At 36.4% G+C, this 15,323-nt stretch overlaps 1 protein-coding gene across 1 annotated transcript in view; it reads right to left on the reverse strand.

Annotated features, from left to right (window-relative positions):
* Positions 1–824: 824 nt before the first annotated feature.
* Positions 825–15,323, reverse strand: part of RNF11 (ring finger protein 11) — a 47,100-nt gene continuing 32,601 nt past the window's right edge. The window contains exons 2-3 of the mRNA XM_045858394.1: positions 4,118–4,287; positions 825–2,750 (exon numbers count right to left, since the gene is read on the reverse strand). Of these exons, the coding sequence (XP_045714350.1) occupies positions 2,579–2,750; positions 4,118–4,287 (342 nt within the window). The 3' untranslated portion in view covers positions 825–2,578. The remainder of the gene's footprint in view (positions 2,751–4,117; positions 4,288–15,323) is intronic.

Genomic DNA, 15,323 nt, shown 5'->3' on the forward strand with positions numbered 1-15,323 from the left:
TTCTGTAAAATCACACTGTTTTAATATCACACGGTATACTGATATAAGGGGAGAGTCTTACAATACCTCTTGAAGAGGTTCTCCACAAGGAACACTCATTGAATTGAAAAGGTTTGTGTGAACCCAACTCTAAGTATCTGAAAGTATTTCAGTTTGTTGGATTTACATTTAAAAGAGTAAGATTCTTTTATTTTTTCCTTATTAGGCTTTTCAGACATTTAAAATCCTATAGCCAAACATGAACACATCTTGCTCAAATCTAAATATGATGAACCTGTCATCTGGCTTTAGAAAATCGAAGTTATCAAGCTTCTACACCTATCATTAGATGGTATTAAATGCCAAGCCATAAAAAATACTTTCCCAAAAGTATATATACCTAGAGATTTAAAAGTAATTAATTAAATCTATATGTACCTATTTTAAAGACAGGATTAGGTAACTTGGGGAATACTGTCATGTAATCAACTCTAACTTTAGCCCTTAACAATTGTATTATAACTTTATTTGACTTCGGAAAAGCCAAAATTGATGGTTTTTAACATGGTAACTGATGACTGAAATCAAAGAATACAAAGTACCCTAAAAAAAAAAAGTATTCAGCTCAATACTGGTTCCTTCAATATCACTGCCAAACGTCTGTGATGGAAGCCTTGCATAAAGAAGACTAACAATAAGACAGAAAATGATTTTTTTTAAAAAGTTCATTTACCAAATTTAACGATCTAGGAAAAAAAAGTCTGGCTGTAATACTTGATTACACAGACATCATATTTAAGCAGAAAATACAAGAATAAAAAAAGGTCACTAAAAATACTACACAATTTCAGGTTTCCTCCAAATTTGCTTTATGTAATTGGGTGGATATAAATTAATAAACAAAAACTTAAGCAAGATACATGTAACAATTTAACAGAACCTGACAATCTAATTTCTTTCATTTCCCCCCTCAAATTCATCTTGAAGTCTTTCCATCATGGGGCTCATGAGAAAACAAACCAACACATGGATAGTAGAGTCAAACATCAAATCTTTAAGAAGTACTTATGACATACTTAATTCCTCTATAATGCAGTTATGAAGAAACTTTAGGATACTTGTGTTTTGTATGTAGAAAAGTGTTAGAGTCAAATATTCAACTCAATATAAAATAATAAGAAACATTTCTGATTTGTTAAGTTGAAATTGCTTCTCCTTTTTCTAATTTTTTTTAGCTGTATATCACTGAGCTGAACAAATGAATCACCTTTGAGTACATAAGGGAAAATAAACACATGCTAAGTGGATAAAACATTACAACTACATCTTTACTAGACCATCTCTACCTCTAACACTTCAGAAGCTTAGAGATTCAGTGTTCTTACATTAACTGCAAGAAAAAGATAAAGGAGAAATTCCTTCTTTTTTCAGATCACAACTATGAAGTCATGTGATTATACAAATTCTGCATTTGTGTGCAAAACATGAAATACATTTATCTTAATTCTCCTTGCTTACCAGACCTGTCAGTCAGCTAGCAGGACTTCCCAAGAAAAATGAGACTGAGATGCATTTTGTGTAACTTCAATTAACCTCAGCACTACAATAATAAGAGATGCAGTATCCTTTTGTTATGGTTCAAGACAACAGGGAGGGAGGTCACAAGAAATAAATCAAAATTGTTAAACTGAGAAACTTTTCTCAGTTTCACCATGGTGCCACTTTCATTTTTACATAAGCCTCATGGCATAATTCTAGTTCAATAAATCAGAAATCTTATATTTAAAATTTACCTTCACTTTTATCACCATATTAACCAAAATAATTAGATAAAACACACAAGAAAGGGTAATATTAAACCCCATTTAATTAGAGTTGGTTTCTTGACACATTATCTCATTTTTTTTAATAGAAAAGGGATAGTGCATCTCAGTTTGCTTACAAGCTAGGAGATCACTTTGAATTCTGCATTTCCTAACTGCAAACAGATATAGCACATAACAGGTTATAAATAAACTGGTTTTCAAGCATAGAGCCAGCCCCAACGATAATAATACACTATTAAAAAAGACCTAAGGCAATGAATTCCATTTCCAATGGAAAAAAAGAACTGTGCAAACAAGCTTAAAACTACTTTTTTTTTGTGCCAGTGTTATAAAATGTAGCTTTTAATAAAACCTTGACCCAAATGCCAGCAACTTGAGAAAAGAATTTGGGGTTGGGGGGAGAAGAAAGTTATTTCATTTAGGAAAAACAATCACTATCTTTTTCCTAATCTTCAACACACACAATTGAAACATGTACAGCTGCTGTAACACTTTACACAATTCCTATGTACTGGAGCAATAACAAGATCTAAATACAATTATACTTTTTTTAAACACTGGGTCAAGGCTTTACATAAAAATACCATCCTACTTTTCCCCGTAAGTTTCTAAAATATGACATACTTTCCCCTAACATCTGCAGCCATTCAGAAATCTTTAGGAAACTTTGTGCATGATCTTAATTCCTAATCCCTGGCTCTTTGGGCTCAGTGACAAAAGATCAAAACCACCAAAAATGACGGTTCACTTGAAGTCAGATGAGAGATCCTGGCTCAATTTGTCTCATAGGATGAAAGCAGTGCTGCATCAACTGGCTCCATGCAGGAGGGGCACGTGAAGGATCTCATCAACCAGTCATCTATACAGTCCAGATGATAGATGTGCATGCACGGCAGAAATCGAATTGGGTCCCCATAAACAAAGTCCATCATACAGATCACACACCTGTTGGGAGTGAGGGAAAGAAATTAGAAAGCATTTTTAGAGAAGTGATCTCTTTAGAATACTCTTTAAAATCTCATTACGAAGACAGTGTTAATCTGAACAGATAAAAATGTCATCCTACCACCAAAGCAAATTGAAATTTTTTCCTGTAAGTGTTAAACCATCCACAATCTCCTATTTCAATTCCTGATTTGAGAGCAATCAACATAACACAGAGAAATGGACCACATGTGGATCAAGTCCGTTGCCAGAACTGTGCTTGTAAAACAGATACATGTAGAAGACAGCGAAAGGAGAATGTGATGCTTTAGGTAGGAAACTACCAGCTAAATAAACTTTGTTTCCTTGAACTGAGTTTTTAGTCTAAGTCCAGGAGTAAGACAGTTTGCATTTTAATAACTACATATAGAAACAGAATACTAATTTCAGCCTATTTATTGGTCTGCCATAGGCTGGAATTCTGTTCATTAACCCCAGTTTCAAGTTGACCACACTCTTCCTCACGTTCAAAAAGCAACCCAATTCTGCAGTGTTTCAAAAGTCAGTATTCTAGATAGGCTACGATCTTAACTGCCAGCACTAAATGGTGCTATGGCTCAAACAGTCAAACATCAACACAGTAAATTACATCAAGCTTGAATTGGCAAGACCACTCTCAACCTACAACGAGTATGTCTGCCTTCATTAGAAGCTCTCAGACAATAATTCTGAGGACAAAAACTCCCCAGAAGTAAAATTTTATATTCAACTCATCGGGCTTAATAAAATTATTCAAGAAACTGATACAAGATTTTCCTCATATCACTAAAAACCCTTAGTGAACAATTTATTTTTTTTAGTCTGATTTATTTATTTATTTGAATAAGCCAATTGATTATGGCTACATAACCAACCAAAGTATTCTTATATCACAATTGACTACTTAACTATACCTCTACTGTTGTTTTTCACTAAATAAAACTATGGTGAATATCTTTATGCATAAAGCTATAGGAACTGGAGTGAAGTACATATTTTGGGATAATCTCTAGAATTAACTGTCTCAGAGGGTACAGTAGACCTGAAGGTCCTTGACACATCGCCAAACTGCTTTCCCAGCTGAGGCAATATTGGTACTAGTTCATACAAAGATGGATCATTTTTAGCTGACATCAACTTTCATCCAAATGGACACAAGCAATATATAAAAGGGTTTATCATCATTTTTAGCTATTTTTATATAAAAGTTTTCTTAAATTGCTACATCTAAATATTCTCTTGCATTAACTGATTATAGTATCTGATTAATAAAATGCAGGGGAGTATTTTTCAAAAGAAAATCTCTGAAGGTAGACCTCTGAAACACGTATAAATTTATTAAAACTTACTCTCGGATCTTTTTTTCTGATCCATCTCTTCCAGGGTCATAAACTCCTTTCGGCAGATGCTGTATGAGGCCTATTCTTTGAGCTATCCTAATCTGCTCCTCTTCAGTCAGCTGAGTTGCTAGGCGAGTCTGGCTAGGTGTTGGATGATAGACTGGAACTGGAACTTGTTCCTAAATTTTAAGAAATGGAGAAAAGGATATTTTATTAAAAATCTGTTTTCTGGGTTTACATTTTTCCTTTGTTTCTTTTATTTTTCACTGGAGGGAGGACGGGAGTCTAGGGAGAGGTAGCCTGAGCTAGTGTACAGTGGTATGAGATTCTGTTTTATTCCAATTTAACTGTAGCATATCTGACCTACTTTGAAGGATATAAACACAAGCTTCCCTGAAAAACCAACATGAACTGTTATATGAAGTATTTCTCCATGAGGACCATAAAACCCAGATATATATTCATTCTTGATACATGAATAGATAAATCAATATAATTAATTCATCTAATAAATTGTATGCAATGTCCTGAAGGTCACAATGGAGTTTTGTGGCCTCAGTATACCATTACACCATTTACATTAGAATTGGCCAAAACTTCCAGTCAAGATGGAGGTGTAGGTAAACATGGCTCGCCTCCTTGCACAACTACATCAAAATTACAACTAAAATATAGAATAACCATCACTCAGAATGGTCAGAAATTGAGATGAACGGAAGTCTGACCACTACAAAATTAAAGAAACCACATCCATCTAGACTGGTAGATCCATCCAGAGTGATGGAGGGCTGGAGACACAGAATGGGCTGGTCTCGCACTGACGTGTGGTGGACAAAAATTCAGGAGGGATATCTCGGGAGCAAGGAGTTCTAGCCCAACATAACACCAGGTCCCAAAGCCCACGGTTCCAGTGCCAGGAAGATAGGTCCCAGTAACTTCTGGCTACAACAACCAGTGGGGATTGAGTGGGTACAAGAAACTTCTGGAGTCCCAAGCAGTTCCTCTTAAAGAACACACAAAAACTTACTTAGACTCATTCCTTCTGAGCTCTAGCATGAGGGTGGCAGCTTGAAAGGTACCAGTGACATACAGGGAGGAACTGAAGTGCCTGACATTAGATGAGAGCTAGGAACAGCTTTCTCGCAGTCAGAAAGGTGTGCAGAGGCCATTGTTCCTTTGCTGAACCTTCTGCCTACAAAGCCATGAAACCAGCAAGCAGGTGGCATATCTGAGACTCCATCAACCTGGCTAATACCGTTTGCCCTACTCTGGAGATCCCCTGAGGTTCTGTTCCACCCAAGTTGTTAACCATAGCTTTTCTATATAGGACTTGGTTCACACTTCACAACTTCCTAGATCTTTTCAAACAAGCAGCTGACTTCAGTTAGTCCTCAGGCCTCATAACTCTTGCTAAGTGACCCCAGGCCTGGCACCAGAAGCAGCCAACCTAGGATCACAGCTTGGCTTTGCCTGGGAATCTCCAAGCCCAGCAAAAGTTAGCAGCCATGTCAGATTGCTTTATAGTTCATGCAGGGTGGCCTGGGACAGAACACAGGTTGGGGCTGACCTTGCCTGCATCACCTGGGAAACCCCAGAGCCTATGCATCCAGTGGACAGCTACAACCACATCAGAGCACCACCACCCTGCCCCTGCACAGATGATCCTTCACAGAGGGCAGAAGTTGGTGGTCTGTGGTCACAGCCAGTCCCTGTAGCTGACTGACCTGGGTAAATCTCTCCCATTGACCTGCCAACAGCAATCAAAGCTCAACTATAAGAGGAGGGTGTACTCAGCCCACATGTAGGTCTCACCTTGAGTACTCAGCTTGGGTGATAGGGGAGGTTGTGCCACTGGACCCCACAAAACACCTACTGTATTAGGCCACACTACTAAGACAGGGAGTCATAGCAGGTCTACCTAATACATAGAAACAAACAGGGAAGCTGCCAAAATGAGAAGACAAAGAGACATGGCCCAAATGAAAGAACAGATCAAAACTCCAGAAAAAGAACTGAACCAAATGGAGATAAGCAATCTATCAGATGCACAGTTGAAAACAATGATTACAAGGATGCTCAAGGAACTTAGTGAGGACCTCAACAGCATAAAAAAGATTCCTTCATCAGAAACGAAGGATACACTAATTGAAATAAAAAACAATTTACAGGGAACCAGTAGAGCAGATGAAGCCGAGAATCAAATCAATTATTTGGAACATAAGGGAGCACAAAACAACCAATTAGAACAAGAAAAAGGAAAAAGAATTAAAAGAATGAGGACAGTGCAAATAGCTTCTGGGAGGACTTCAAATGTTTCATCGTTTGCATCACAGGCATGCCAGAAGGAGAAGAGAAAGAGCATGAAATTGGAAATCCATCTGAAAAAATAAGGAAAGAAAACTTCCCTAATTTGGTGAAGGAAACAGACAAGCAAGTCCAGGAAGTATAGAGAGTTCCAAACAAGATGGATGCAAAGAGGCCCACTCCGAGACACATCATAATTAAAATGGCAAAGGTTAACGATAAAGACAGAATTTTAAAAGAAGCAAGAAAAAGTTATTTACCTACAGGGGAATTCCCATAAGACTGTCAGCTGATTTCTCAAGTGTCATGAAAAACAGGGACCTACAGCCAAGATTGCTCTACCCAGCAAAGATATCATTTAGAATTGAAGATCAGATAAAGAGCTTCCCTGACAAGAAAAAACTAAAGAAGTTCATCATTACCAAACCATTACTATATGAAATGTTAAAGGGACTTATTTAAGAAAAAGGAGAATATCAGAACTATGAACAATAAAATGGCAATAAATACATATCTATTAACAATTGAATCTAAAAAACAAACCAAGCCAACAAGAAGAGAAGAGACAGAATCATGGATACAGAGAGCATTTTGATGGTTGCTAGATGGGAGGAGGGTGTGAGAGAATGGGTGAAGAGGTGAGGGGATTAAGAAGTACAAAGTAGTAGTTACAGAATAGCCATGTGGATGTGAAGTACAGTAAAGGAAATGGAGTAGCTGAAGAACTTATCCGCATGACCCATGGACATGAACAATGGTGTGGGGATTGCTGTGAGGGAGTCGGGGGGTGCTGGATGTAGGTGGACAAAAGGACAAAAATTGGGAAAAATGTAATAGTATAATCAATAACATAATGAAAAAAATAATAGACATGGAAAATGGAGGTGAAAAAAAAAAGCACTGGCTATTACAGGCTCTTATTAGCAATTTTATTTTTTCTTTCCATATAGACAGCAACCTTAAAATTAATTTACTCTTTACCTGAAAAGATTGAAGTTTGTTGCGATAAACTTTTATAAAATTCCTTTTAGGTTTTTGGATATGATAACTGAGTGAGCCAACATGAGACCACCTTTCCACCCAAATGCAATACACAGCTTTTAGGGATATAAATTAAATAGCCAAATACCTGCTTATCATATTATTACTATTTAAAATGTATTTAGACATATTGCCATATTGCTTTTCTACTCACATCTTTAAAACAATTTTATTCATACTCTTTATATATTCTTTCAACAAATATTCACTGAGTATCTGTTATGTGTCAGGTGATGGGGAATTGAGAATAAACAAAAATAAAGTTCCTAGAGTGACAGAAGTTGCTACTTTACATAAGATGCTCAGAGAAAACCTCTCTGATGAGACATTTGAGAAGACACCTCAATGAGGTATGAGTAAGATAGTGCATCTCTGATCTAATAATTTCATTGTGGCTAGAACTATATGAGCCACTTAATATGATGTTTTCCAAAGAACATCTGCACTGAGTAAACTGAGACATATCACTTTGCATCCATGTATGAAACTGTCACAGGGAATATAATGTCAAATCACAACTATTTACTCATATTACATTAGAAAATGCTATTTCCATTCATCCTGTAGGATCACTCATGATCTCTACAATTTAAGCACTTGTTTATAATATCAGCCAACATTTGCAACTATGAGATTTTGCCTCCAGGAGTAACTGCTAAATTTGTGTTAAGCTTTAAAAAGAAATTCTGTGAAATGACCTCCATAATCATCCAGAGCTAGCATCAATTGGGGCTGTTTTGAACTAAAGGCTTCTGTGGTTCAAAATAAAATAAATGAGAGAGCATCCACCCTGAGAATTTATAAAGGTGCAAATATAAACATATATATCCTTTCCAAAGAGAAATTTTAGGGAAAAGTCTCAGACAGATATAAGTTAGGGGAAAAAAACCTTACCACAACATCGCCTAAAGATACCATTATGTTCCTTTAAATTAGCCTTATCCTTATGAACCCCATTTCTCACAGAAGTTATTGAGTTTCTTGTCCAAGACAGTTCAATGTAAGACTTTAAATACTCTTTTTCTCTGAGATTCAGACCAAATAAATGTAAATCTGTTATCAAACAATTAAGAGTGTATTCTCTGGTACAAGTAAATTATCAGTAGTTCAATGTTTCATATTTTATAAATTTCCACACAAATTCATTAACACTTAAAGTACTTTCATACTTTTATCATTTAGGAAATAATAATCCAGCATGTGAATGCTTCTAGAAACTATTTCCTTCATCCAAATATTTATTTCATGTATATTACATGCAAAGAAGACCTCATATTACTAAGGATGGCCCTTGGATCCTGACAACCTTGGGCTTAAGCTACTTCTCTGCCACTTAACGAGAGTAACCATATTTAAGCTATTTAACCTATCTGGATTAGATCTTACCTTACTTATATAAGCAAGATTGTTACAAACCTTAAATGAGAAAGTTGGTGAACCTTGGAATTGGAGAAAGTCTACAAATGGTAGTTAATACAACCATTAATGTTGCATTCAAAGAGCTATATCTATTATTGTAGCCGAACTAGCTGTTTTCTGTAAGTTCCGTGCTTTTCCATCTTACCGTCTTTGCTCTTGTTATTTCCTCTACCGTTCCCTGCCGGTCTATTGATATAACTTCTCCCTGTCCAGTATGTTGTTGACATGAATGAACCCTTCCCCAATCCTCCTCCATGACACTCAATATTGACAGACTCTGCCTCTAGCCTCAGCTGAATTATACAGGTGTTGTCCACCTAGAAGAGATTTAGGAAGGTTAATACAGAATACAGGGAACTTCTGTTACATGTGCAATCATTATGTAAGGAAACTGTCAATTGTTCTAGCTTTCACAGAGGAAGGTAAGTACCAAAATGACTGTGTTTCTCTGGTAGAGCTTGAAAACTTTTTCTCAGCCCTGCATATATACACTATGACAACAGGCAATTTTTTGCTTTATAAACAGAATTTTTTTAAATGAGTATTTTCTTTCAAATGAGCTTTGTACATATACAAAATTTTTCAGTTTGTAGCTCAAATTCAGAGAACATTTTATATGCAACACATATATTAAAGCCCTATGTTATACACTAGAAAAATAACTGTTTACTAGGCTTCACAGTGTATATAAAAGTAACTTTAGTTGTTAATGACCGTAAATATAGCCATTGCATTTCTGGTTTAGCTAGTCACCCCCTTCAAGGTTTTATGGCTGATAGGCAAACTTTCAATGCAGAAAAGTTTCATGGTTCAAGGTCAAAAAGACTGATCTTGTTCTGTAACTTATTAGCTTTAAGATCTTGGCCAAGTTTAACCTCTATGAGCCTCAGTTTCTTTATGTGTAAAGTATGAAAACCACTGTAAGAATTAAAAGGGAATCCTAAGAGTCTCTGGTACCACATGAAACAAACATATAAAGGCTCTTTAAATTGTTAGCTATTATTATCACAGTTCTAATACTATATGACTGTAGAACAGTGCCCCAATATTTACTTTGAGAAATGAATTGGATTTACAATTGTTTTCTGTCAATCATACCTTAATGAAGCTGAAACTCAAATAAATAAAATTTAATTAAAAGAAAAAGAAATGAGCCCTGGCCAGGTACCTGAGTTGGTTAGAGTATCATTATCATTCAGATACTCCAAGGTTGTGGGTTCGATTCCTGGTCTGGCACATACAAGAATCAACCAAATGAATGCATAAATAAGTAAACAACAGAGCGATATTCATATTCATTCTCTCCCCCCCGCCCCCCGCAGCCTCCCTCAATAAATACATAAATAGGCAGAGGTAAGCACAATTTTTCAAAAAAGAATCTTAGAGTTCATCTAAGACCAACTCCCCCTTTTTATCGACTCAAGCTTGCCCACCTTGAGTCACATAATTACCAACAATGTTGAAATAAAAATTTTGGTCTCCCTTTAAGCCAGTAGTTTCTACTACACTGTTTGGTTGCTGGATAGCAAGAAGATTCATTAAGTTAAATGATTTGGATTTTATCCATTTACATCACTTTGAAGAACAGTACATTGAAATGACATTTCAAGGGAGCCATCAAAATAAAGCATTTCTAATAAATGGTTCTAGAAAGGTTTTTCACTTGCAATAAAGGTTTTATAATTTCAATAACATCTAGAATTTAAGAATTTCAAAGAACATCAAATCCATCTACAAACTGCCCCTGTAAAAACAGATTCTATTACTGGTAGAAAAATAAACTCTAAAGTGTAGCCATACCTTCTCTGTCTGTCTTTCGATTAGAACTCCTGTGGACTATTTCAGGCAGTTCTTACTGTAAGGTTGGGGGAAGGTCAAATTCTGCTCCTACCTAAGCAAGAACACTAGAGGACAGTGAACTCACTTTGGGAATTTCTATTCTCTAGTGTCACTTTCATAAACTAACTGGTATGAAGAGGTAACATAGTCTACTACTTCACTGGGTTTTTTAAACATCAAAACTATTTTGTTTAAAAGAACCTTAACTCTGGTAGAATGGGGCTGGGATGGAACGGTCGCCTAGAGGGGATGAGCATCCCCATCCCTTCCTCACCCCTTTCCTGGGGTACCTTGGCAGAATCCTAGAATCAAAGGAACACAATTTTATTTAATATAGGATTTTCACTCTGAAAAATTAAAAGAGTAGAGTCTCTGCTATTTACTGTGGTGACTTGAGACACATAGCTTCATATCTTTGAATACAGGAAATAATAGCAGCATTTTAGAGGGTGATGATACATTTGTATATAAGAACATCAATGAGCTTTGCAAATGTCAACATCTGTAACTTATTCTAACCCTTAGTTTTCTCCTCATCATCAAATCACTCTGGTTTGCAGGCTTTAAGCTAATTGCTCTAGTCCCTGAATACAAGAAAACATGTTGGCCTCTGTTATGACCCCTGCAAGCTGTGAGTTTTTTAACCCTTGGGTTACCATTTCCAGTCTAAACTACCTTCCTGACTCTCAGTCCCAGTCCAGCTGTCCAGTCTTGATGAGCTGCCATCCACACCAGGATATGACGCATGTGAAGTCACACTGGAACAACTAGTATAAATAAGACTATGGGTAATAAAGGAGTCCAAAATCCTTAAACTCATCTACTACAAACAAAAAGAACTAAATTCCTTACAAGTAGTATCTCTACGCATGTGCTTTTTAAGAGGCTAGATTTCTTTGGTCTTATGGTTTTTTGTGTAAAGAGAATGCAGAAAGCACAATAGAAAAGGAAAGCTCTAATTTATGAAGAAACTTACTAATAGATATTAAAATTAAAACCCTATCTTTTAATTATTCTCATTATGGATGCATTTTCTTATTTGGTATTTTTTGTTAAACCAAAGAAAGTCTCTCAGAGCCACCTAGATATTTTAAATGATTTAACATTCTAATTTCAGTTTACATGCAACTTTTCAGAAAGCCATAGGGGGAAGAAAATGACTTAGAACACCTGATATCTATATCTATATATATCTCTATATATCTATATCTGTATCTATATCTATCTCTATATATCTATATATATTAAAGGTTTTATTTATTTATTTTTAGAGAGAAGGGAAGGGAAAGAGAAAGAGAGGGAGAGAAATGCCAATGTGTGGTTGTTTCTCGCATGCCCCCCCATTGAGGACCTGGCTCGCAACCTACACATGTGCCCTGACTAGGAATCAAACCAGCGATGCTTTGGTTCACAGCCTGCACTCACTCCCCTGAGCTACACCAGCCAGGGTAGAACTCCTGATATTTTAAAGATGGACACTGCCTCACCCTTCTTACCGCTCACACCTCATTTTAATTGCCAGCAATATCTGTTAAAATTGGCCTGATATATGAGTTATTGTTTAGGAACTAGAGATCCAATGGCATTTTCTAGGTGGCAAAATGGAATCTTAGACAGGGATATAAAAACCACAATTTTTTAAGATTTAGATTCCAGGACAGTTCTCATGATTCCCTAACTGATGCTCACTGTGCTTAAACTCTTTGGGTAAATAATATGATTTATGCTGAATACCTGCTTTCCTTCTGGGAGTCTAGAATTTGGGTATGTGCTAGGCAGTTAGTGCCTAGTCAGGGCCTTGGGCTTCTCTGGTAGACACCAGTACGACAGGACTCTTAGAAGCTTGTGCCAGTTTGCTATGAACACATGCACCTTTTCCCTTTGCTGATTTTGATTTGTATTCTTTCCCATAATAAATCACATGATTTATTATGTGATTTACATAATTACAATTATAATTACAACTGATTACAATTGTATAGTCAACCTCAGTTCTTGAACATCTCCCATCTGGAACAGTTTTGTTCTTGAACAGCCTTCTGGAACAAATTAAAGAACCAAGGTTCACTGTATATGCTGAGTCCCACGAGTCATTCTATGGAACTGATGAACATTCTAGATAATGTTGGTAATGAAGAATACCCCCTGCACTGACTCCCTTTGTTTTCAAATACTTTATGTGGAGATGTTCATTAGAAATGCCCCTTGGAAAAAGGCTTATCGTGAGAACAGTAGTTACACAGTACTTGCGTTTTATTCCTTTTCTTGAAATAAATTTAAGAAGACCCTTGAAGAAACTAATACTCTGAACACTTTTTATATAGCATACACAAAAACGTCTTTGGATAGAGATGCTGTTATGGGCTAAATTGTCTCCCAAATTCCGTATGTTGAAGCCCTAATCCCAATACCTCAGCATGTGACTATTTGGAGTCACAAATGTGACTGGTTTTGTCTTGGCTTCTTCTGTCCAATTCTCTTCCCTTAATAACTATGTCCATGTTAATAGCTAAAATTACCAATTAGTTATAAATGATTCACAAATATGTATTCCAGTCTAAATCTCCCTTTTAAAACTCTAGGCTCTACTTGAGAGTTCCAATTCAGTGTTCCAAAAGTACTTCAAATAATCAACTTCCCTCCAAAATCTGGTCTTCTTTAAAGCTTTACTGTCTCAATGAATGACATTTTTTTTCTAGTCCTGTAATATAGAGACATCCATGGTACCACCATCTCCCTTACCCTACCATATTCAACACACCACCAAGTTCTAGTAAATGTATTTTCTATTGAAATACTGACAGAATCTGTTCTTTTCTTTCCATGTCTATTGCTAATACTCCAGTCTAAGCTCCCAATTCTTACCTAGTGTACAATATTAGCTACAAAATCGTAATTCATTATCTACCCAGAAGTTAGAGCAATCCTTTCAAAACAAATCCAACCCTATGCCTTTGTCACACACATCTTAAAACTCTTTCAGTTAGCTTCCTACTGCTGTTAGGATAAAGGCCAAAGTCCTTAACAAACTTCCATAGTCCGGCAACCTACCTATCTACTTCTCCTTCCTCATCTAACAATTCATTTGTTGCTATCTAGCCCTACTGGCCTTCTTTCAGATCCTCCTCCATCACCACTCTGCTTAAATATCTCTTTTTCTTTCTTCAGAGCTCAGCTGAGCTAGTTCTACTTTCTCGGAATCTTTCCTAACTAACCATTCTCCTCTGTTATAGGTTCTTATACACCAAGTTACCTTTCTTCAAAGCTTTTGTCATGGATGTAATTTTATGTTTACATAATTATAATCTGAATGTTAGTCTTCCCTAACAAACTGTTAGGATCCACGATAATTGTCTGTTTTTGCTCCTTACTGAATGGAGAGATGAATAAATCGTCTACTAAAAATATCACCTACAAATGCTAGTCACCCATTAACTTACTTTAGTGTCTGTTTTCATTTCAAGGTTTCTTTTTTTAAAAAAGTGATTGATTTTATAAAAGATTTTTATTTATTTATTTTTAGAGAGAGGGGAAGGGAGGGAGAAAGAGAGGGAAAGAAACATCAATATATGGTTGCCTCTTGCACACCCCCACAAGGGACCTGACCTGCAACCCAGGCATATGCACCCTGACTGGGAATCGAACCAGCGACCCTTTAGGTTCTCAGGCCTGTGCTCATTCCACTGAGCTACATCAGCCAGGACTCATTTCAGGGTTTCTTTACATTTCCTGGAACCCCCTGCTAATTGTTAAATACCTAATAAAGTTAGTAGTACATATGCTGTAACATTGGGGTTATAGAGTTGTTTTTGTTGTGCTATTTCTATGAGAATTACTGAAAATAATGATACCTACCTCCACCACTGCCGCAAATAAGAACCTAAATATGATTTTGAAGATCTGTGCAAAATAATGTTTTATTTTTTTAATCCCCACCTGAGGACATTTTTTCCCTTGCTTTTATAGAATGAAGGGATAGAGGAAGGGGGAGAGAAACATCAGTTGGTTGCCTCCTGTACACGCAGACTGGGGATCAGACACACAACCTAGATAAGTGCCCTGACTGGGAATCAAACCCATAACACTTTGGTTATGGGAAAACATTCCAACTGAGTCACATGGGCCAGGCCAAAATGATGTTTAAAAATTAATCACTTCCATAGTAAGGGCACTTAGTACTAAAATGAATACTATAAATCAGTTTATGAATGCTAGCACCTTCAAGGGTGGTTCAATTGGTCGCCCTCATCACTATGTCCATGAATATAATTCATGAGGTATTTTGTGTTTGGGTGAAAAAGGTATGTGATTATCTGTGCAATCATTTGATTAATGTATTTTCTTACCAATAAACTATAAGCTTGACAAAGGTAGGGACTGTGTCTGTCTGCTTACCAATGTATACTATATACTCAGCACAGTATCCAACACATAGTAGGGACTCAATAAACATTACTGGATAACTAAATGATTTGAACCAAAGCACTTATCATGTTCCTGTAATTCACATCATATAGTCATATCAGGATTTTGGAAACACACTATGGAAAAACTGCTAATGTTCTGGATTAAGCCACAATAAAACCAAGAAGGAAAATTTCATATAAATTAT

Source organism: Phyllostomus hastatus, unplaced genomic scaffold, assembly GCF_019186645.2.
Source record: "Phyllostomus hastatus isolate PE091 unplaced genomic scaffold, TTU_PhHast_1.1 phas_contig_147, whole genome shotgun sequence".
NCBI classification, from domain to species: Eukaryota; Metazoa; Chordata; class Mammalia; order Chiroptera; family Phyllostomidae; genus Phyllostomus; species Phyllostomus hastatus.